We start from the raw sequence: 24,849 nt of genomic DNA, 5'->3' as shown, positions 1-24,849 counted from the left end.
ACAAGATGTAGGTCAGTTCTGTATTGTGTAGACACACCTGCCCAGACTGTAACACCACCACCAGCAAATCCTCGTCTGGTAACAACAGTGGCTGATGCATATCGCTCTCCTTGACGTCTCCAACATCGTTGGTGGCCATCGTTTCTGCTCAGTGTGAATCGTCTTTCATCAGAGAATAGCACTGAGGCCCACTGGTCCCTCGTCCAGGGTAAATGCTCCCTGGCCCATGCAAGACGATGACGCCTGTGCCCGGTGGTGTGGTCAGGTACCCTTGCAGGTCGTCTAGCACGCAGACCATGCTGATGTAAACGGTTTCGAATGGTCTGTGACGCTTGGGTGCCTCTCACCTCCCTTAAATGTGCCTGGAGTTGAGTGGCATTCATCATCCAGTTCCTCAGGGCACCGTTCACAATAAGGCGGTCATCAGCACGGGATGTTGCCAAAGGTCGTCCAATTTTATGCCTTTCTGTGACTCTTCCCGTCTCTCTGTATTTTGTCTCAACCTGCTGATGACACTCTGTGACACTCCAAACTCAGTGGCCACTTCCCTTTGCGAAACACCTGTTTGAAGCCTCGCAATTGCAAGGTACCGTTGGTCAATTGTTAGGTGTCGTCTTGGTCTCATGATGTCAAAGTGTGAACAGCATGGTGAAGAGGACTGTTTAAATACCAATTCTAACTGAATCAGGCAATTTATTGGTTGATTCATGGATCACACACCAGTTGTGAATTTTCCTGTTAAGCACCTTGTTATAGAACAGCAAATTATGCAAAAAGTACTGAAATGAGGAAGAATTGGACATATGCATTCAAAAGAGTAGAGAAGGTCAAATTAAGTTCACCTGTAAAGGTTTTAGTGCATTTTAGGTGCAACCTGAAATTTTACATGAAAGCTAAATATTCTTAACTTTTTGTGAGTAGTGTACTTCCATAGAAATCCATTGCACTGAAGTTTAATGATTTTATGATTTTTTTTTTTTAGATTTTTCTGCATTTCCCCCATGGGGAATGAATAAAGTATCTATCTATCTAACTATCTAATGTGATCGCTTCAATTAAATGGAATTCTGTAGATAACCTATGGGGGGCAGAAATGTGCGTTCGCTACATCTGGTCTGCTGCAAATACTACAGCAGAAGAAGTAGTAGTTAGGGTGTTTCGGTTATCCGAGTAGGTGGAACGCGAGATTGCAAATAAGTGGTTGATTGTTGTGTGATCCGCTGTGGTATTTTCCTGAGAAGTTCTGAAGACATCAGATCAAGCACGACAACATCTGCCTACTAATTAGCAGCTCCGGTGTTGCAGACATAATCAGCTAATAGCTAGAGGTTACTAGCTAATTGAGATTAACTGTTAAGCAGCTGTCACAGGCCAAGAACAAGGAACTAGTATGGACTCCTGGGTCCGCTTTAACGCCCAGAGCCAGGCCAAGGAGAAAGTTATTAGGTAACGTTACTGATTTTATTACCGACATGGAGAACGCCTGATACATAAAAACCTGAACCCTCACTGTAGCCGTTAACTACCGAACTGCTCCTTACTAGTTAGCTAACGTTAGCATTAGCTATGTCTCTGCTAACTGTCAGTAAGATCAGTCACTTGGTCAGGCTGGAGCTGTAGTTGTGAACTTAGAGAGAAAACACAGCTGGGCCGACCTGGTTTCAGTCTTCATACCTTAAGAGGGTCTGAGTTACCTACAGACTAACCTCGGTCCTTATACAAGGATAATTGATGACCCAGATGGCAGTAGTACGCAAATTTTTGGCTCTTCAAAGTTCACCTGGAATTGTTGTCATAGCAACAGTTCCTTTAGACAAAACCATAGCATTAAAATGTGAGTGGGAACTCAAATGTGGAACAACAGCATACACAAAATGAGGCTTATTTGTGGTCCCAGTGCCTGCTGTGAGGTTTTGCTACATACCTGTCCCGTGCAGACTACGTGCAGTCACATGATCAGGACTCAGACAATGATATAAGTGCTAAGCATAGTTTAGGGTTATTATAATTCCACTAATTATGGATTTTATAGGGTGATAATTCTATTAACATTTATGAGATTAAAAATCTGATATCACCTGAGTAATGTTTTTAACAACAATTTTAGCTTTTTAAATTAATTGTTATCCACACACATTATCTGTGACATTTTACAGTGTAAAAATCACAAAATTACCTGAAACCCAGTTTGGTGTGTGTAGATATTTACTAATATTGAGAGATCTGCAAAAAGGTGATCGAAGCTGATATTTTGACCTGGCTGATTAATCCATCTAGCTTTACTCTTCACAAGAAGTCTGCTTTCTCTGTCTTCTATCCACTCACTCCAACCGGTCGAGGCAGATGGTTGCCCAAAACTGAGCCTGGTTCTGTTGGAGGTTTCTCCTGTTAAAGGGAGTTTTCCTCTCCACTGCTGCCAAGTGCTGCCCATAAAGGATTTGTTGGGTTTTTTGCAAAGTGCCTTGAGTCGATTGTATGGTGACTTGGTGCTATACAAATAAATTGAATTGAATTTTTTGAGCCTTCTTTAATGAGCTTTGCAGTCAGCCTAGCAACATTGTGTTGTGCACTCACAGGGCTGCTCAGTATGCCTGCACTCTGCTAGGATACACTCTGCAGAAGGGTGGTGCAGCAGCTCAGCTCCACAAAATCATCTGTCAGCTTGAAGCACATATGAGCCTGACAAGAAAATGTGAGTACAGCCGCCACTTTGAATTGGAAGCACCAATTTTGGAGGAGTGTGACTGTTGTGTTTGTGTCCCACAGTGCTGCGTCTGGGAAACTCTGTGGAGGCGCTGGAGGCCGCTAAGAGGGCCATACACCTTTCCGATAGCATGCTGAGGCTCTGCCTGACCATTGGCCACCTCAACAGAGCCATGTACTTCGCTTGTGACAACATCCTATGGGCTGGAAAAACAGGCCTTATTTCTAACCTGGACCAGCACAAATGGAGTCAGAGATCTTTCAGGTGACCAAGGCTTTTTTTCTTTGTATTTGTTGACAAAACCTTTCAGACAGAAATCTGACCATATACTGAAAGCAGCAAGTCAGTCTTACAATTCAGTTCATTCCAACTGTGTGTTTGAACTATTCAGGTATTACCTCTTCACTCTGATCCTCAACTTGACTCGAGATGTGTATGAGCTCAATCTCCTCATGGAGTGTGAAGCACGTAACAGAGCCACCAAATCCCCACCCTCCCCCTACCCCAGCACAGCCTTGCCTGCTGACCACCAGACCTACTCTTCCTCACCTGCTGCTTTGCCCACCGTGGGCCTCCCTGTCATATCGGTGTGGCTCCGTAGACAGTTTCACCTGCTGGTGACGGTGCTGTACAGCAACCCGCCGTTGCTTTTGGACTTGTTAAAAAACAGTTGTGACATCTTCATCCCTTTGGACCGGCTGGGGATTTACCCTACAGGGACTGGGTTTGTGGGGGCATGTGGCCTGGCCTCCTCTGTCCTTTCCATCCTCACCATCATCCACCCCTGGCTTAAGCTCAAACCATAAACAGCAGCAGCTGTTGGAATAGTAGTAGGGAATCTAGGTCCTCCAGACATGCTCAAAATAAGTAATAGATTACATCTACTGTATGAGTACTACTAACACCTGAGGCATGTCTGCATTACACACAGCTCATTACTGACCTGCATGGCTGAACAGATCAACTAATGCTCTGCTTCAGATGGGTCCACATGGTGCTGAAGTGTAGCACTGTTGCACAAAGCTTCAGCTGTCATTCTATAAACCACCGTCCTGCATATACAGTACCAGTCAAAAGTTTGGACACTTCAATTTAGTTCAATGGTAAAGTGTGTCCAGACTTTTGACTCACCTCATCCTTTAAGATTGGAGTCAGTAAAGAACTGTAACTATTCTGTACAGTTCTTTACTGGAAGATTTAGGGTAGACACTGTTCCCTACAAGACCTAAGGTTCTGGTATGTTGTCCATGTAACACCACCCAGCTGTGATGCAGAAAATGCACTGATGCCAGCTTTTTCACATGGCACCACCATCTTATTCAGTTTATGCAATAACCATTATAAGGAAATGTGGAGTAAGCTTTAGTCTCCCACTGGTATTGCAGTACAATGTTTGCAATCTTAAATAACACAGGACCTGTTTTAAAATAAATGTTTCTATGAATGTGAATATGTTGTCTGTGGCAATGCACAGTTATCTTTAGGGGAAAAGAGTAATTTTATCCAGTGCTCAATACTTACTCTTGCAGACTTGCATTTCTTTATTTTATGATTATTAGATGTCTATTTTATATTTAAAAATCTCTCCACTGCCCTTACTAAATATATATCACCAGTTTGTCGATATAGACTAATGGATCAATAACTTATAAGAAGGTCATCAGCACAACCAACCACAACATGAGCACCGATCATCACTGATCAGTGACATATGTTTCCAGATTTTTTTTTCAGGAAACAGTAATGTATAATGTACAGCAAATGTTTCAGGGGAACTGAAGGACAGACAGTTGTCTTCATGTCTGCAGGGTCAGTGTTAATAGTTCTTCCTTCACACTCAGCTGAGAATGAACCTGCCATGTGGAATGCTTGCATTTGAGTGTAAGGACAGGCTGTCACAAAAAAGACTCAGGGTAAATTAAAAAAAAAGAAAAAAAGTTTACTGTTAACAGTTACAAAGAGAAATTAAAAACATAACATCTGACAACAAATGAGGCCAGCCCGTCTGACCAGACATGGGACACTTTTCCTGCTGGCGTTTCTGCATAGGAGACCACCAACATTCACTGCAGAAAGAGTAGAATGTGAGAGTTACAATGATGCTCATTGGCCTAATTTACAAAAATATATTTGTTTAATAATGTGATTTGATTACATTTTGCATTAAGAATGTGCAGAGCACATGCTGTGAAATAAATGTAGTGAATAAAATGTTTCCCTCTGAATTAAAGTAAACATAAAATGGAAATACTCAGTACTTGAGTAAATGTAATTGTGTGTGAATGGTTGAATGGACAAGCGATATAGAAATATAAGACTTTGCTTCCACTAGTCATTAAGTAATAATTTATAAAGGAATTTCTCAGTTAATAACTGCTCAGGTTTAATGAAAAGGTTGGTACTCTACAAGATGCATGCACATTTATTTTACAATGGTCAACCTACACTTGGGCACAAATTGTTTTTCTTTCTACATGTTTTATCTCAACTTCCAATTGTTAAATAAGGGCAAAGTGCAAACATGCCACATTTATCAACTATTGCCAAATCATATAGAATTAGATAAAGTAGTCATTTAAATTCATACAATAGCAATAATTCATACAATAAATTAGGACATTAGCAACTGCCTGTTGCCCTAAACGTGACAGGTGTGGGGTTTAGTTGAGGACCAGCCCACATGTATACGCTGGCTGAAATTTAGAAAATTGATGAGGTGTCCAAGGCACAGAGCCTAAAATGTTGCAGCTCATTTTTATATATGCAGTTCTCGTGTTTTCTCTAACCCACTCAAAGATTATACAGTATTGTTCAAAATAATAGCAGTACAATGTGACTAACCAGAATAATCCAGGTTTTTAGTATATTTTTTGTATTGCTACATGGCAAACAAGTTACCAGTAGGTGCAGTAGATTCTCAGAAAACAAACAAGACCCAACATTCATGATATGCACGCTCTTAAGGCTGTGCAATTGGGCAATTAGTTGAAAGGGGTGTGTTCAAAAAAATAGCAGTGTCTGCCGTTGACTGTACAAACGTTTTTGTTTCTAGGATTTAGCAATCCTGTGAATTAACTAATATATAGTTGTATGACCACAGTTTTTTTTATAACTGCTTCACATCTGTGTGGCATGGAGTCAACCAACTTGTTGGCACCTTTCAGCTGTTATTCCACTCCATGATTTTTTAACAATATCCCACAATTCATTTACATATCTTGGTTTTGCTTCAGAAACAGCAATTTTGATATCACCCCACAAGTTCTCGATTGGATTAAGGTCCGGGGATTGGGCTGGCCACTCCATAACATTAATTTTGTTGGTTTGGAACCAACGTTTACTAGTTCGTTTACTAGTGTGTTCGGGGTCATTGTCTTGTTGAAACAACCATTTCAAGAGCATGTCCTCTTCAGCATAAAGCAACATGACCTCTTCAAGTATTTTGACATATGCAAACTGATCCATGATCCCTGGTATGCGATAAATAGGCCCAACACCATAGTAGGAGAAACATGTCCATATCATGATGCTTGCACCACCATGCTTTACTGTCTTCACTGTGTACTGTGGCTTGAATTCAGAGTTTGGGGGTCGTCTCACAAACTGTCTATGGCCCTTGGACCCAAAAAGAACAATTTTACTCTCATCAGTCCACAAAATGTTCCTCCATTTCTCTTTAGGCCAGTTGATGTGTTCTTTGGCAAATTGTAACCTCTTCTGCACATGCCTTTTTTTTTTTTTTTTTTTTAAAACAGAGGGACTTTGCGGGGGATTCTTGAAAATAGATTAGCTTCACACAGACGTCTTCTAACTGTCACAGTACTTACAGGTAACTCCAGACTGTCTTTGATTATCCTGGAGTTGATCATTGGCTGAGCCTTTGCCATTCTGGTTATTCTTCGATCCATTTTGATGGTTGTCTCTCTGGTTTTGCCCTCCATTTTAAGGCATTGGAGATCATTTTAGCTGAACAGCCTATAATTTTTTGCACCTCTTTATAGGTTTTCCCCTCTCCAATCAACTTTTTAATCAAAGTACGCTGTTCATCTGAACAATGTCTTGAACGACCCATTTTCCTCAGGCTTTCAAATGCATGTCCAACAAGTGCTGGCTTCATCCTTAAATAGGGGCCATCTGATTCATACCTGTTTTTTCACAAAATTGATGACCTCACTGATTGAATGCCATGCCATGCTATTTTTTTGAACACACCCCTTTCAACTAATTGCCCAATTGCACAGCCTTAAGAGCGTGCATATCATGAATGCTGGGACTTGTTTGTTTTCTGAGAATCTACTGCACCTACTGGTAACTTGTTTGCCATGTAGCAATAAAAAATATACTAAAAACCTGGATTATTCTGGTTAGTCACATTGTACTGCTATTATTTTGAACAATACTGTATGTTCTGCCTTACGTATATACTCATTTGACACTTCATATTGCACATTGTGGCCTCGTCGACCTGATCCCTGGATACTGAAACTGGCTCTAGGGACAGAGAATGTCACCTCACTGGGGGGTAAGGAACCTAAACTTGGGTGGGAGGTTGAGCGGTACGACTAGAGATAGTCGAGCTCACCTCCATGTACAGCTTGGGCTCTGGAACCCAACTCCTTGAGAGCCCCTCTTCTACTGGTTGTGGGCTAGCTCATAGCTCCCCAGCTCAGCTGCCATGTGCAGGAGTTCTCCCCGATGAATGAGAGGGTTGTTTCCCTGCGCTTTCGGGTCGGGGATAGGTCTCTTACTATTGTTTCGGCCTACGGGCTGAGCAGCAGTACAGAATACTCAGCCTTCTTGGAGTCCCTAGGAAGGATGCTGGAAGGTACTCCAACTGGGGACTCATTCTGCTGGGGGACTTCAACACTCATGTGGGCAACGACTGTAAAACCTGGAGCGGTGTGATTGAGAGGAATGGCCTCCCCGATCTGAACCTGAGTGGTGTTTTGTTGTTGGAATTCTGTGCTAGTCACAGTCTGTCCATAACAAACACCATGTTTGAGTATAAGGTGCACCCTATATATACACCCTAGGCTGGAGATGCACGATCAATTTCTGTCATCTGACGTTCAGCCGTATGTCCTGGACACTCGGGCGATGAGACAGGCTGAGCTCTCAACTGATTACCACCTGGTGGTGAGTTGGATCTGCTGGCGGAGAAGGAAACTAGACAGACTCAGCAGACCTAAAGGAATTGTGAGGGTCTGCTGGGAACACCTGGCTGAACCCTCTGTCAGAGAGCTCTTTAACTCACACCTCTGTGAGAGCTTCAACCAGAACCCAAGGGAGGTTGGGGACATTGAGTCTGAGTGGACCACGTTCTCCACCTCCACTGTCACCGTGGCTGCTTGGAGCTGCGGTCGTAAGGTCTCTGGTTCCTGTCGTGGCGGCAATCTCTGAACCCGGTGGTGGACACCAGAAGTAAGGGATGCCGTCAAGGAGGGAGTCCTATCGAGCCTGGTTGGCTTGTGGGACTCCTGAGGCAGCTGAGAGGTGCCGGCAGGCGGCCTGGGTGGTGGTGGAGGCCAAAGCATGGATCAAGGAGGAGTTCAGTCAGGGCGTGGAGAAGGACTATAGATCAGCCTCGAGGAAATTCTGGCAAACCGTCCAGCGAATCAGGAGGGGGAAGCAGTGGATGTGGGGAGCTGTTGACCTCAACTGGGACATTGTTGGTGCACAGCCGGTGGAAGGAATGCTTCAAGGATCTCCTCAATTCCTCTGACACGCCTTCCATAGAGCAAGCAGAGGCTGAGGACTTGGAGGCTGAGCTGTCTCTCAGCTAGGCCGAAGTCACAGAGGTGGCTTGGAAGCTCCTCGGTGGCAAGGCACCAGGGGTGGACGAGAGCTAATCACCCACTAATAGGGAACGTGAGCTGGGATTAGACCGTTGTGAGACAGGTTAGTTTTACCCTACTGATGATGTGTTGTTGCAATAGTAAGCTGCCCCTGAGTACCTTAAGTCTCTGAATGTTGTTGGGCTGTCTTGGCTGACATGGCTCTGCAACATTGTGTGGCGTTCAGGGACAGTACTGGCAGACCAGGGTGGTGGTCCCTCTTTTCAAGAAGGGGGACCGGAGGGTGTGTTCCAACCACAGGGGGATCACACTCCTCAGCCTTCCTGGGAAAGTCTATGCCAGAGTACTGGAGAGGGGAATTCGGCCGACAGTAGAATCTCGGATTCAGGAGGAACAATGCGGTTTTCACCCTGGTCGTGGAACACTGGACCAGCTCTATGCCCTCTCCAGGGTGCTCGAGGGATCATGGGAGTTTGCCCAACCTGCCTACAATGTGCTTTGTGGACTTCGAGAAGGCAATTGACTGTGTCCCTCGTGGCATTCTGTGGGAGGTGCTCTGGGAGTATGGGGTCCGGGGCCCTTTGCTAAGGGCTGTCCGGTCTTTGTACGAACAGAGCAGGAGTCTGGTTTGCATTGCCGTCAGCAAGTAAGACCTTTTCCCAGTGCATGTTGGACTCTAGCAGGGTTGCCCTTTGTTACAGGTTCTGTTCATTATTTTTATGAACAGAATTTCTAGGTGCATCCAGGGGCCGGAGAGAGTCCAGTTCGGGAACCACAGGATTACATCTCTGCCTTTTGCAAATGAAGCAGTTGGCTTCCTCGAGCCAGGACCATCAGCATGCGCTGGGGAGGTTTACAACCAAGCGTGGAGTGGCTGGGATGAGAATCAGCACCTCCAAGTCCGAGGCCATGGTTCTCAACTGGAAAAAGGTGGCTTGCATTCTCTGGGTTGGAAGAAAGATCCTGCCTCAAGTGAAGGAGTTTAAGTATCTTGGGGTCTTGTTCACGCGTGAGGGAAGAATGAAACGGTAGACAGATGGATTGGTGCAGCGGCAGCAGCAATGTGGTCGATGTACCAGTCTGTTTTGGTAAAGGGGTTGCTGAGTCGAAAGTCGAAGCTCTCAATTTACCAGTCAATCTATGTTCCTACCCTCACCTATGGTCATGAGCTCTGGGTCATGACCGAAAGGACAAGATCTTGGATACAAGTGGCCAAAATGAGTTCCCTGCGCAGGGTGGCTGGGCGCTCCATTAAAGATCAGGTGAGGAGCTCAGTCACCTGGGAGAAGCTCGGAGTAGAGCTGTGGGAAGACCAGGGATGACCCAGGACATGCTGTAGGGACTATGTCTCTCGGCTGCCCTGGGAACACCTTGGTATCCCCCCCGGAAGAGCTGGAGGAAGTGTCTAGGGAGCGGGAAGTCTGGGCATCCCTGCTTAGACCACTGGCCCTGCGACCCAGGGCCGGATAAGCAGCAGAAAATGGATAGATGGATGAATGGATATTGCACATTGTTTAATGTTGAATATTATATATTATTATATATATTAATTTTATTTATAAATTTTGCAGTTCATCATTGGACACTAAAAATCAGTATTGAATTTATGTTGCTTTAAAAAGGTCTTAAAAAGTCTTAAATGTATTGCTGTGAACCTGGTGCACACACACCGTTAATAGAAGCTGATGTAAAGAAAGTTGGGAAAATCTAAGAATGTGTTAGTGGCAATATGTGCACATGCTGCAACCTGAACTCATCACTCCTGTGTCTCCATGCTCTCATCCTCTCCATCTCCTCCCTCCTCCAGAGCTTCATCTTCCTCCTCTTTCCTTTCTGGGGGTTTCTCATAGGCCTTTTCTGACGGAGTGACAATCACACCATCCCATGTAGACATCTCTGTTGCCAGGTCTGCAACCACAGATTATTTTATTTCACAGGCAAAGAGAATTGTGGAACTAACAGCATAATACATAAAAATAAGTGCATGTCCCATAGAGAAACTATCAGAGGCTGTTATCAGAGGATATCAAAATCATCTTTACTAAAACCCTTTTACCTAAGACGTGTCATTCTGGCCATGTTTTAAATGGAACATCATACTGGACAAAAGATCACTGCGGGATGCTCACTTTTTATGTACCTGTACAGCTATGTGTGTGGTCTGTAATAGCATTTTCACTGCTACCAGCAGCTTTACTACTGCACATCATGTAGTGTTCTATGCGCACTACTGATATCCAGCAAACTGCACCAAAATGCAATGTCCATACATAAGCTAGCAATGGGTTTTCTACCACTGCTGTAGGCAGAAAACCCATCTATTGTGACTAATGAAGACAGATGATCTTACAGCTGGCATCTCCCTCCAGGCCGAGGATCTTCCTGTAACCTCCATGCGACAGCACCCTCACCAATGTCTGAGCTGTGAAACACACCATGTCCTGCACAAAGAGACAGAAACTGAATATTATTACACTGTCATCAATTTCATGAAACACTTTTGAGAGCTTTCAATTGTCTATATTTAAGGGATTTTTGTAATATCTGATATGGACAGGATTTCTTTTTTACTTTATACATATTCATGCAGATAATATGTACACATTTCAACAGGTACATTTTTTTAAAAATGTGGTCAGTATTTCACAATCTCATAGAAAGAGTTTTTGGTGGATCCATCCAGGATGTTAACCACAGGAAAGCATTCAAGACATCACTCCATTCCAGCAGAAAACAGAAGATACCAGAGGACACCAGCAGCTCAAGAGTGAAAAAAAAGTACACCCAGCACTTTCGTCCGTTGTGGTAGACACACTTGCTAAGAGCAGGAGGTGATATCCTGCAAGTCCTGCTGGAAAGACTGAACACATGCACGCACATGCACACACTATAATATACTCCATATGAAACTCTATATATGTTTATTCTGGAATACGAGGACAGGAAGTTCTGATAGGATGTAGGTGTCCAGATGTGTGCAACAGCTATTTTTACACATATAGTGATGGGACAGGATATGACCTACCTGCTGTTCAAGTGTCATGACTGTGTGCACTCTGAAGTTTCCACTCTCGCAGGGGTCAGTGATGCCCACAGAGCCAGGCAGAAAGAGACCGGCAGCTAGCATCTGCAGGCAACGCCTTCAAAACAGCACAAGACTTAGACAGTGGTCTGTCTGTAATGACTGAACAGAAATGAAACCTATGAGAGGGAACCAACCGGTAGGCCACGTTCAGAGACAGGGGCTGCCTGGATGGGTTGTTCATCACTGCAGAGTGGCCCTGGAACACAGTGGACACCAGCCTCACCACTCATAGTACCAATATAAATTATCTAGCATCTTATCTAATAAACCTTTTAAAAGCTGAGTGCATACAGGCACATTCATTTGCTTTTTACTTTAGGGTAAGTTACTGTCAGGACATGCGGACTTGTGGTCTTACCAGCAGGTCCAGGATCCAGGGAGTCAGGGGTTCAAAACCAGGGAAGCGCAGTCTCAGGTCCTTGAGCAGGCGGATCAGCACTTTCACCCTAAAAATGATTACCATCACATAATGCATTAAGTTCAGGGGGTGTATTGTGCGGTTATGCCACGTCATCTCTACTTTTAGGAAACAACAGGGACAGGGAGGCTTTCTCACGTTGACTGAGAGGCATTCTCCTCAAACCAGCGGGCATGGCGAATAGCAGCAAGGGCACTCTGCAGCACCTTGATGTCCACTGCAGAAATAACACCAAAAAAAAAAAAAAAAAACTTAAGCCCAGCATCCCCAACTACATTTTTGCGTCCACAGGCTGAATTGTATACACTCAGTTTAAAAGAATTACTGTAGTGGGACCTTTAAATATTCAGCAAAATGTTTTACAAATTAACATGTCATCATGTTCATCAGGATCATCATGTGAGCACACCTTTGGAAAGTCAGTGAACTGTAAGGTAACACTTATTACACTTACTAATTTATTGTCACTGTGTCCTCAAGGCTGACAACCTTTAGAATCCCTTTCTTAGTTAAGTATGTTAAAGATTTGAAAACTATAAAGTAATGGACTTGAGCAACTGACTTTTGGTTACAATACAGCAATGTTTCTGTACATTTTTCAAGAAGTTCTGCAAAGAGACTGACCTCGGAGGACCATTTCTGACCAACAGCAGTTTTGCTAAACAGTTTGGCTTTATTCACATTGTAGGTATACTGCATGGGTGAGAATAGCTGTGGCCTACACTGAAAGACACAGAATCACCAGAGGAATCCTCAGGAAAAATGTATTACAAGTTGTAGTTATTGACCACATTTCTGACCAGAATGTAAAAGCTCCTGTTACACCATGACGTCTGCTGCATGGTTTTTGTTGGCCAATTAGTAGTGAGGTTGAGACTTTGGACCTATCTGCCAAAGGTGTTGTAGGTCAAGATACTTTTAAGGGAGGAAAACAAAGATGCAAAGAAACAATTTAAATAGAACATCATAGTCCCAAATATATATACAGTATATATATACAGTGCTCAGCATAAATGAGTACACCCCCTTTAAAAAGTACTAATTTAATCAGTAGCTCAATGAACAAAAGAACAATTTCCAAACTTTTCACAAGGCTGAGTTTTATTGAATACTTATTTAACTCCATAACATGAAATTAAGGTTAATAATCTAGCTTAGATCACAAAATCTTCAGTTTTACTCAAATTGGTTGAAGCAAAAATGAATACACCCCGCAACAAAAACTACATCTAGTATTTTGTATGAGCACCGTGATTTTTAAGGACAGCACCAAGTCTTCTAGGCATGGAATGAACAAGTTGGCGACATATTGCAACATCTATCTTTTTCCATTCTTCAAGAATAACCTCTTTTAGAGCCTGGATGCTGGATGGAGAGTGATGCTCAACTTGTCGCTTCAGAATTCCCCACAGGTGTTCGATTGGGTTCAGATCAGGAGACATACTTGGCCATTCAATCACCTTCACCCTGTTCTTCTTCAGAAATGCAACATTAGCTTTAGATGTGTGTTTTGGATCATTGTCGTGTTGGAAAAGTGCACGACGACCAAGTGCACAGAGTGATGGCAGCATCTTCTCCTTCAGTACAGAGCAGTACATTGTTGAGTTCATGATACCATCAATGAAATGCAGCTCCCCAACACCAGCAGCACTCATGCAGCCCCACATAAGGACACTGCCACCACCATGTTTCACTGTAGGCACCATGCATTTTTCTTTGAAATCCTCACCTTTACGACGCCATACAGTTTTAAAACCATTAGTTCCAAAAACAGTAATCTTTGTCTCATCACTCCAGAGTATAGAGTCCCAGTAGTCTTCACCTTTTTCAGCATGGGCCCTAGCAAATTCTAGGTGTGCTTTTTTGTGCATGGGCTTTAGGAGAGGCTTCCTTCGTGGACGATACCCATGCATGCCATTCCTCTGCAGTGTGTGCCGTATGGTGTCACGGGAAACGGTCACTCCAGTTTGGCTTTCTACTGCTTTAGCTAACTGCAGTGAACTTGCATGGCGATTTTCTTCAACCCTTCTCATCAGAAGACGCTCCTGTCGAGATGTTAACTTCCGTGGATGGCCTGGACATCTCTGTAAGATGGTTGCACTTCCATCTTTCTTAAATTTTTGGATCACTTTTGCTACAGTATTTTGACTGATATGTAAAGCTTTGCTGATCTTCTTGTAGCCCTCACCTTTTTTGTGTAAAGAAATTTCCTTTCTCAGATTTTGTGACATTTCTCTTCCATGGGGAGCCATTGCTGACAGTATGAAATGGGAAGTGCTTTTCTTTGTTAAGTAATGTCCTTTTATAGTCACACCTCTTAAATGAATCATTAGACTCACCTGTGGTTGAATGCCTGTTAATTAGAATTTTGTAGTCTTAAGTGTGGCTTTTCTCCTAAGACTATAATTGGGGTGTACTCATTATTGCAACATGGTCTTGAATGAATTTGTTAGGAAAATCACTTTTTTCTGTGTGCAAATTAACAAATCTTGTTTGCAATCAATGGCCCACATTTGTGGGAGTATTTTGTAGTATAGTATCTCATAGAAAATGTTGATTCTGAAAGGAAACTAAAGGTTTTCTGACAAATGTAGTGGGGTGTATTCATTTATGCTGAGCACTGTGTGTATGTGTGTGTATATATATATATATATATATATATATATATGTGTGTATGTATAGTGATACATGATATGTGTGTGTGTGTGTGTGTGTATAAAAGCTTATACAGTGCAGCTCAGGATCAAGCTTTCGCAGGTTGGGAGGGACAGTAGTGATGAGGATCTTGACAGTAGCATCAGCTGAACTGATCTCAAAGCCTGTCTCATTGGTCAGCATGGACAGCACTGAAACCAACAGATACACATCAAATTACTAAAAGGTACCAATTAAGCAACATACCAAAGATAGCAAAAAAATGTGCTAGAGCGAACTTATGAGTTAAACCAAAATTAACTCTTGTCTTGTAGATTAATTTCTGCAATGATCTGTGTATTTCTGATGTGTTTGAAATGACACCACATGCTGAAGTCTCTGCTCCCTCAATGTCTTACCTTCAGTAGGATCCTGTGTACGAAGGGTCTCCACTACTTTATTTCCCAGAGCAGCAACTGCTTCCACTGCAATACAACAAAAATCAGCATTACACAGATTAAAATACTATTGTTTCTGAATAAACTTCTCCAACCACATTGTGTCATACACAATGACGGACCAACCAGATGGATTCCCCACCCAGCATGGTTAGACAAAAAGACACTATGTATAATTATATTTGCCAGAGCCATATATTGGACTTTAGAATGCCAGCTCTATCCCTCTTTGTGCTGTCAAATAGCAAAATTTATAATCTAATAAGAGGTATAAATATAGCCATAGATTTATCGATTTTCTTTGGGTTGCTATGGGCAATGCCAGTTAGTGAGTGTTTTCTCAATGCTTCAATGGACTGTCAAACGTATTGCAAATATACTTTGTGTAACTGCAGAGCAAGTATGTGTAATATGATCATAAAAACAACATGCCACTTAGAGGTGGCTTGATGATTAGCCATGTGCTCATGTTGGTGTATGCAAATTAGTCATATGGGGCAAAGTTACCATAAAGTTTAACTGAACTTTCATTTGTTAATGAAGAACTATTGTAATGCTTTATAATACTCAATATTATTGGCCAATAATATTGATCATTAATATTTTTAGTGGTCCCGAGATTAAATTTAGCTGTCCTTGAGCAAGTTGTAGTTAATGTATGCTAAAAGTCACATTATATCTAACTAATTAACCCTCATGTACTGTTCGGGATGTTTTCATCCAATCCACCAAGTGTCATTTTTCACTCTTAATTTGGCCATAACTTTCACTGTATTTCAGCAAATGGAATGATTTTTGGTGACAAACCTTAATTTGACATAGATTTTGGAAATATGATTTGGAAATTTTCCATAGGTCAAAAATACACTGTGCGCAAATTTACTACACTGGTTATGTTTGGGATGAAAACATCCACTAAAATAAACTGCTGTAAAAATATATCAGATAAATATTTTTTTCCACCTTGTTTTTGCATGAATCAATCAACTTGAGGTCTGATCAAAGCTAATACATGTAAAAATCCAGGATTGTAACTCTTTAAATGCCAATTTCATAAGTGATTTTGGAAAAAAAAAAAAAAAAAAAACAAAAAAAAAAAACACAAAACCAAAATGACTTATTTGCAATAGAAAAAGTGTTTGTGGACTGGATATTTATTTTTCCTTTTATCACAGTCTTGGATATGTCAAAGATTAGTAACAACACTGATGTTGATGCATTGTTAGTTTTTGTGCAGCATCAAAATGTTTTTTTTGTGGATGTTTTTGCCCCATTGGCATTTTACTGTTGACAACCAAGTGGCCCCATTAACCCTTTACACAGGCCTGTGCATAGAAAGCTTAGTTTCTGGCTTTTATATGGAGTTTTATATGGACTATATCAGCATATTATAGTCCATATATAGAGACCTTTGCATGTTGACCCTGAGGTGTCTGAGAAAATCAGAATATGTACCTCAGTAAAAATCACAAATTTTACCTCTTCCCAACAGGGAAACCACCAACCAGAATTCATGATTATATAGTGTCATGGCTGTGCAGTCAGAAAATATCGTTATAATGGCAGTCGATGGGGCAAAAACATCCAGGAACAGTAAATTAGTCCGAAAAAATTAAAGTCTGATGCTGTACAAAAATGCATCAAAAATCAGTGTTGTTACTAATCTTTGACATATCCAATACTGTCCACAATCACTTTTTACATTGAAAATAAGTCACTTTGTGTTGTTTTCCCCAAATCCATGACATCACTTATGAAATTGGCATTTAAAGGGTTAAAACCCTGATAATTTTTTAACATTTAGTAGTTTTGATCAGAACAGAAATTCATTAACAGATTTATGCAAAAAATGTTGAAAAAAATATTTTCTGATATATTTTTACAGCAGTTTATTTTAGTGGATGTTTTCATTCAGTCTGCAATATTACACTGAAAGCCTGTTCAGTTTTTAAGTGGATGACATTACTCCCAGTGATCACTCACATGTAGGAAGGATCTTGAGGATCACAACCAGGTCAGCAACATTGTGTCCTGTTGTCATGGTGCCCTTTTTGTAAGATCCCACTTGACGCACCTCTTCAATTTGCTATGAACAGAAATGTACATTATTCAAATATATTACACTAAAAAAAAACAAAAACTATACCATACTATTTACAGGCTCCATATTTATTTACAGATGTTAAAGAATTCATAGATTTGGCTAACCATTAGTCACTTTCACGTTCATACTTATGTAGTACTAAACTGGAAGCCTGACATATTCTGGCAGAACAGTCATCTATTAATTTAGTACTGTAACTGATTATCTAGGAAACCAATGAAACCAAGATCTTTGTCACTGGTACAATACGCATGTTGTAAATGACTCACCACTTCAAAGTTGCCGGGCGCAACAATCAGGTTGTCAATGACATTATTGATCTTTGTGACCAGGGACAAGATGGAGGACTAAATGCAGATAGAGACCAATACACAAGGTTTCTGTCAGTAAACGTGAGTAACAAACTACATGCACAAAACAAATTCATGAGACATATTTGGCCTGTGCAGGTCTGACTGACCTGCTCTGCAGCGGTGGGACTGAGGTCCTGGTTTCTCTTCAGCAAAGCCTCACTGAAAGCTGTCTCATCAGGTGGAGGCTTCACTCTGGGGAAGGCCATCTCACACTTTGGACAAACAACTGTCTGCTTCAGTAACTCACACAACAACTTCTCGCCTTGCTGCATTTATGTACATGTATACTCACAAAACAACCAAAACTAGAAGTAGGTCCTAAATATAGAAATTAAAGTAATCACAGACTATTAGCACTATACAGTAACTAGTCAAAGGTTTGGACACACCTTTTTTTTTTCCAGTGTTTTTTCTCAATTTTATTATTTTCAACGTTGTATATTAATATTGTATGTATTTAAGAAGATGTTTTATAATTTTGGTTTTGCAAAATAGCCAACTTTGATTTGATGACAGCTTTGCACACTCTTGGGTTTCTGTAGGTCAGCCTCATGTGGTAGTCACCTGGTTGTCCAACTATCTTGAAGGTGTTCTCAGAGGTGTTGAGTACTTTGGCTGCTTTTCCTTCCCTTTCTGGTCCAACTCATCCCAAAAAGTCTCAGTTGGATTTATATTGCTAGGTACAGTCATCTGACAATATTCCATCACTCTCTTTCTTGGACAAATAGCTCGCACAGAACCTAGAGGTGTGTTTGGGGTATTGTCCTGTTGGAAAACAAGTGATGGTTGCACTAAGTCACCAACAGTGGCACCAGCAAAGCGCCTGCACACCATTACAGCTCCTCCTCCATGATTCACAGTGGAAACAACATACAGGAATTTTCTACTCACCCTGTGCCTAACGAGCACGGCAGTTAGAACCAAAAATTTGAAACTTAGACCTATCAGACCAAAGACAGTTTTCCACTGATTTAATCCCCGTTCCCTGTATTTCTTGGCCCAAACAAGTATCTTCTGCTTGTTGTTTTTCCAAAGTACTGGTTTCTTTGCCACAATTCAACAATGAAGGCCTGACTCATGCAATCTCCTCTGAACAGTGGATGTTGAAATATGTCTGCCACTTGAACTCCAGGATTTTACAGAGATGCTGTAAAATGTTGGTTTCTGAGGCTGGTAATTCTAATAAAATTATCCAATGCAGCAGCAGTAGCTCTTTGTCTACTTTTCCTGGGACAGTCTTCATGATACCCAGTGTCATCATAGCGCTGACTTGCTTTGATCAACTGGCCTTTATTAAAGTAATGATGTACATTTTTTTCTCTTAACTGTTTCTTGCCATAAAATGTACTCATACAGCTGCTGATGTAGTACTAATAGGGCGATTGATTCTGTACCTACCCTTTCTCTGGACAAGACAACTGATGTTCTAAAGCACATTAAGAAGACAGAAAATGTCTCAAATTTCCCACCAGTAAGCATGTATGCAGCTAGTCTGGACAATCTAAAGTATAAAACATCCTGGGTTGTTTAACACTTTTTTTTATTATTACATATTTCCATTCATGTTCTTTCATAGTTCGGATGACTTCAGTATTAATTTAAAATGTTGAAAATAAAAATAAAGCCACTGAAGGAGAAGGTGTGCCCAAAGTTTGGACTGTTAGTGTACATAGGTCTTACGTTGCAGAGTTGGAGGCAGTCCAGACAACTACTCACAGGGAGCAGCTGCAGGTAATGTGCCTCATGATTGCAGTGTTTTGTAAAAATACAATTATAATCAACTGTTAAAACAGTATTTAATGGCAGATATAACCAACAAATGTATTCTTCAGACCCCAGTGACCCTAGTTCATTAAGTGTCTTAGTGATTTCATGACTATTGCTAGACTTATTTTCTTAAGTGGAAAAATATCCGATTTGATGTTACTTGACACCAGATACACTGTAGCTGACAAGTTGATTTATTATGTTTCGTGTTAATTTTGTTCTTTAGTAAAATGTCTCTGCACCTTTTTGAAAAGCTCTGAAGAAGGAACTCGTAATAAGGACGTTTTAGCACCATTGTGTAATAAGACCCTTTTGTCTAGTCATGTAAATTTCTGAATGCAGGCCCTAGACACTAGGGAGACAAACTGTTCTAGGGACTCAGGTCTAGGAAATGATACCTTTCCTCCACTGAGGACTTGAGAAGTACAGACCATAAGGGCCTTTTTTTGTTTGCATTCACACCACCAGTAGGAACACTGAAGTAATGTAAGCCAGCTGATGGTTGCTATAGTGACGACACTTCTGCACAACATTTAACAAGGCTAGCAAACATTTTCACATTCTCTGAATTTTGTCCTATGCATAGACAACCTGGACTTTGGCATTTTGTGTGAGTTTTTTTTCTTGCCAAAAGCAGATGTTTACACTACTAAAATTAACTTTTGAAATGGTGGTTGCTGGTGACGCACTGGCTTAAGTTTGTGTCTAAAGAATCATCATAAATGTTCGTCACTCATGGTTTGCATTGCACTGGAAAAGTACCTACTCCAGAGTAGGAGCCAAAAGTCCCCCAAAACAGTGTTCTAGGAACTATCATAATTCTCAGTTCGTGTGGTGCAGACACACAAAAAAGGGGAACTTCCCCCAAAGAGTCTAAGAACTATGAAAATGCTCCTCCAGTACCAAAGCGCATTATAATGTCACTACTACAGGTGCAACAGAGCACAATCTTACCATGCCCAGCCACATCCAAAGTAATGCTGGCTTCAGTCAAATCTGAAACACTGAAACTTTGATCAATAAAAAGCAGTTAAACACTTTTACTCACCACATAAAAGTCAAAGGGAATGTGTGGGACAAATGGGCGATACCTAAACAGGAATGCAACAAAGAGCAACAGTTTGTTGTTTTATAATAACAGAAAACCTCTACAATTATCATAATGTCTGAATGAATGAATGCAGACTTGACACTTCCAGGTAGTATTTGTAATTGCCATGGAGTGCCTGCACACAATAAATGACTTCTAAACTAGGGCTACAGTCATTGAGAATACCCAGCCCTAGTTAATCAGTCATCAATTTAACATCAAGAGTGCTTAATTTAATTTGAAAATGAGGGACATTTCTTCTGTATGATTCAGATGTGTCAGAAGTGTAAACACTGTGCAGTGCAGGCTTTTTAATATAGTGATTTCAACGTTATTGAAAAAGTACAAGTGAACAGAGCTCGGAGGCTGAACTCACCCCTGGACCAGTCCTCCGCGGGACCCAAAGCGGCCTCCCCGGCCCCTGCCGCGGTCTCCTCTGGATAGAAACACAGTAGCTTCATTAAAGTTAAGAAAGTAGAACTAGAAATGTGGTCAGTTCCTCCAAACAGTATTTCTGGGATTCATGGAACATATGTTAGGCAATGCATTAGAACGGAGGTGGCCAACCGTGGTTCTCGAGAACCACTACATTGCTAGTTTTCCAACTATCCCTACCCTACTCAGTGCTGATTACCTGGACCAGGTGTGTTCAGCCAATTAGAAGCTGGAAGTGGAGCGTTGGTTGGAAAACAAGCAGGGCAGTGGCCACCACTTCATTAGAGTAAACAAGCACCACAAATCCATGCCATAATTCAAATTGCATTTTTTTTGAAACTCCAAAAATTTCACATACTTTGAGGGGCAACTTTGTTCACAGTTATCTGTCACCCATTTGCTATTTCTATTTTTATTTCTTTTATTTGTATTTAATTCTTATTTGGAATTTACTGGAGTCATATTCCTTCTATGTCAAATATACTAGGCAATAAATAAGACCTCTTTTCAAAAGGGGAAGTGACTGGTTAAAAGGACCAGTGGGTACATTAAAATGTCTCTGTACTAATTGAGGTGCACTCAATATGGCAGAAGGTACAGCAGCCCAAGTTTCAGATGCCCCAGGGTTACGCTGATCTGGGCTAAAACTAGAAATATACAGGACTGTGGATTCCAAAGTAATTGTGGAGGATGAATTTCTAAACTTTCTGACTGTTAAATCTAGAACTTTAAGCCAAGATGAGACTGTTTTGCTGGCTGTAAACAATTTTGACTCAGAGTGGATAGAGGCCCCTAAGAAAACCTTGTTTGAGCTCTGCCCCACTACGCAGCGCAATATATCACACAAAAGAGCGCAAAATATAGTCCAGCATATAGTCCAGCCATGAATATGTGGCTGGACTATATGCTGAAGCATGTGAGGCCTTCAGTGAATGGGTATTGGCTGGGAGGCCACAGCATGGTGCTGTGTTTGAACATAAAAGACTCATAAAGGCCAAATATAAGTATGCAGGATGCTATATCAGTAAAAATGAACAAGCAATGACAGCTAATTCATTGGCTCGGAAACTTTTCTGTAACAATGCATGTGATTTTTGGAAAGAGGTTAAAGTTATTACAGGAAGTAAAGCGTTACTACTATGAATGGTTAATGGAATCTCTGGCACAGATAATATTTTAGACTTATGGCAGCAACACTATTATAAATTGTTTAATTGTATATCAAGTGCATGTGTTATAGTTGATAATATTGACAGCACAGATGGAATCATGTCTAATGATGCCTACCAAACTATTACCAAACAAAGTGACAGGGATGGATGGAATTTCTGCTGAGCATCTGAAATATGCAAAGGGGAAGTTAGCGCCACTCCTTGCTATCTGTCCTACTGGTTTCTTGTACATGGATTATTTTCTGTTAACTATTTTGTTAGTTCCTGTCATGAAAGATAAAGCTGGGAGAGTTTGCAGCATGGACAATTATAGACCCATTGCTCTGGCCAGTATACTCTCAAAAGTACTTGAAAGAATCCTGCTGGACAGGATGACAAATTACATTAAATGTACAGATAAATCAGTTTGGCTTTAAATCTAAGCTTGGTACAAACATGTGTGTCTATGCTCTAAAAGAGATTGCAAACAAATATAAGAACCAGAACTCCTTAATTTTTATGTGCATCCAAAGCCTCTAAGTGTAAGTCACAGGAAACTATTTATTAAACTTATACAAAAGGTGTTGCTAGATACATTGTCCATATTTTGGTTTATTGGTATGCCCAGGAAACTATGCAAATTAAATGGGCTAACAGTGTTTCTGCACCTTTTAAGATGAGTAATGGGATTTAAGCATCTTATCCCCTCTTCTGTTTAATTTGTGTATGGATGACCTTGTCAGTACATTTAAAATCTTGTAATACTGGTTGTGTGGATGGTGGTCTCATCCTGAATCACCTGATATATACAGATGATTTGTGGTTTTTACACTAAGCACCGCTGGACTCCAGCAGTTACGGAATATTTGTTCTGATTATGGCTTAGAGCATGACATCAAGTATAATCCTAACTAAAAGTGTGGTCATGATTTCTACGACTAAAGAGGATAGACATATGAATTTTCCTGATTTTTGCTTGTCAAATACTGTTTGTGTCACTGATAAAGTAAAATATCTGGTACATATTAACACAGAGGATATGACTAATGATAATATTTATAGACAGTGTAGAATGTTATACACTCAGGTAAATATTCTTTCTTGTAAGTTTGGTTTTTGTACAGATCAAGTGAAGTTGACCTTGTTTAAATTATATTGTACACATTTGTATACTGGTCATTTATGGACTAACTACAAGAAAGCCAGTTTACGGAGGTTACAGGTGGCATACAATGATACCTGCAGGTGCTATTGAGGACACCTAGCCAAACTAGTCAAAGCTGGGAAAACACTGGTACTGTTGTCTTTTTAATAAGTATATTTGAATACATTATTGGCTTGTTGTGATTGTGCTGTCTATTTTTATCTTTGTTATTGCACGATGAGCCCAGAATATAAATTAAATGAATAAATATAAACATTGTCCAAACAAACACTGAAGAAAGAATTCACAGACTTAAAGGCAGGCCAGAAACATATAAAGTTTACTAAGTGCAATACCACTTTTGTGGTGTATAGTCTCACTTGCCCCTCTGGATTTTTTTTATACCAGGTGTAGTAAGATTAGATAGATTGAGTGAATTACTGATTATGCAATGGCACATCATTTTGCTAAACACCACAAAACGTAATGATTTACTGTGGTTAGATAGAAATAGAAGCCATGAACAATCCATTATAAGGGGGAGCTCACCTTAGAAAATTAAGAGAAATCTTTAGGGTTGATGGTCTGAGATATCTAGGTTCAAATAAATTTAATAAAAGGTAAATAATTTATTTACCATATCATAAACTGAGGTGTATATTTATATAAAGGTAAATAAATTATTTCTTTATTTGAACCTAGATATCTCGGGACCATCAGCCCTAAAGGTTGTATATAAATATATACACACACATACATACATATATATGTACCTAACCGGATTTTGTTCATGTAGCTGTATTTTCCAATTGCATCAAATTGTTGATATTTTGATATATTGATCTGTTTCTGAGGGTGACGTGAGTTACGGCGTTACGTCCGTGACCACGTTTACAAGGAACACCAGATGTAACCAATTTGTTTTCATCGGCTGGCGTAGTCACGCCATGCCCGATTAAATAAAGGTTTTATATTATCCTTGCTCTGTCACAGGATAAGAGAGCGAACTGCTCACAGATCTTTGATTGTCTAAGATAACGTAATAATCCCGTTGAACATCCTGTGTGGCTGAACTAACCTCTGCACGGGTTCATTCATTACACCATTACTTAGCTAAGCGACGTTAACGTTGACCTACTGGACAAGTACCACACGTCAGGGAATAACAAATGACTCAGTAAAACTATGAAATCCACACTCGGCATGGAGAAAAGTCCAAACCATGCAGCCTTCAAACAATGCATGCAGCTAGCTGCTAGCATCACTATAGCAAAAGATTTACCAACTACAATCTAGACTCAGCTTGTATACAACTGTTAGTCACAGCTGAACTGGATCTTCAACAGGCTGAAACATATTTACCTCATAGCGTACGACGTCTTGATAGTTTAATATGAAAATTTCAGGAGAAATCTTCACTTCCACCTTCAGTGCTTCACTGCTCCCTCTTCTTCTTTGAGTTTCAAAGCATTTCTCAAGACAATTTAAAAATGCATTACTGCCACCTGCTGGACTCCAGTGTGGAGTGGTTTATTAGCAGAAAAAAGACAAAATTCAGTGCCCTTCTTTCGTCATAATAAGCACCTGCTACAGTCCAAGTAGTGTTCCCAGTATGTCAGCTGTGTAAAATGTGTTCTCTTTTTTCCTGCTATTTCACAATAATAGCATCTAGTCTCCAGTTCTTTTAAAATATGAATACCAATATATAATA

General features: G+C 40.8%; 2 protein-coding genes across 2 annotated transcripts; one reads left to right on the top strand and one right to left on the bottom strand.

Moving 5' to 3' along the window:
- The first annotated feature begins 1,133 nt into the window (after positions 1 to 1,133).
- On the top strand, positions 1,134 to 4,958 carry pex11b (peroxisomal biogenesis factor 11 beta). Its single transcript, XM_026299800.2, has 4 exons — positions 1,134 to 1,446; positions 2,577 to 2,692; positions 2,767 to 2,968; positions 3,096 to 4,958. The coding sequence occupies exons 1-4, from the start codon at positions 1,391 to 1,393 to the stop codon at positions 3,508 to 3,510; spliced, it is 789 nt and encodes a 262-aa protein (XP_026155585.1). The 5' UTR covers positions 1,134 to 1,390; the 3' UTR covers positions 3,511 to 4,958.
- Positions 4,623 to 24,639, bottom strand: ilf2 (interleukin enhancer binding factor 2). Its single transcript, XM_026299799.1, has 15 exons — positions 24,501 to 24,639; positions 20,785 to 20,844; positions 20,367 to 20,409; positions 17,659 to 17,763; positions 17,468 to 17,545; positions 17,078 to 17,180; positions 15,056 to 15,121; positions 14,732 to 14,848; positions 12,141 to 12,219; positions 11,943 to 12,030; positions 11,719 to 11,780; positions 11,525 to 11,639; positions 10,850 to 10,940; positions 10,247 to 10,407; positions 4,623 to 4,770 (listed from the first exon to the last, which is right to left on the bottom strand). Exons 1-14 carry the CDS (start codon positions 24,503 to 24,505, stop codon positions 10,256 to 10,258), a joined length of 1,164 nt encoding a protein of 387 aa, XP_026155584.1. The 5' UTR covers positions 24,506 to 24,639; the 3' UTR covers positions 4,623 to 4,770; positions 10,247 to 10,255.
- Positions 24,640 to 24,849: the final 210 nt, after the last annotated feature.

This window comes from Mastacembelus armatus, chromosome 11 (genome assembly GCF_900324485.2).
Source record: "Mastacembelus armatus chromosome 11, fMasArm1.2, whole genome shotgun sequence".
NCBI classification, from domain to species: domain Eukaryota; kingdom Metazoa; phylum Chordata; class Actinopteri; order Synbranchiformes; family Mastacembelidae; genus Mastacembelus; species Mastacembelus armatus.
The sequence above is the reverse complement of the archived record's forward strand: the minus strand, read 5'-3'. Positions and strand labels throughout refer to the sequence as shown.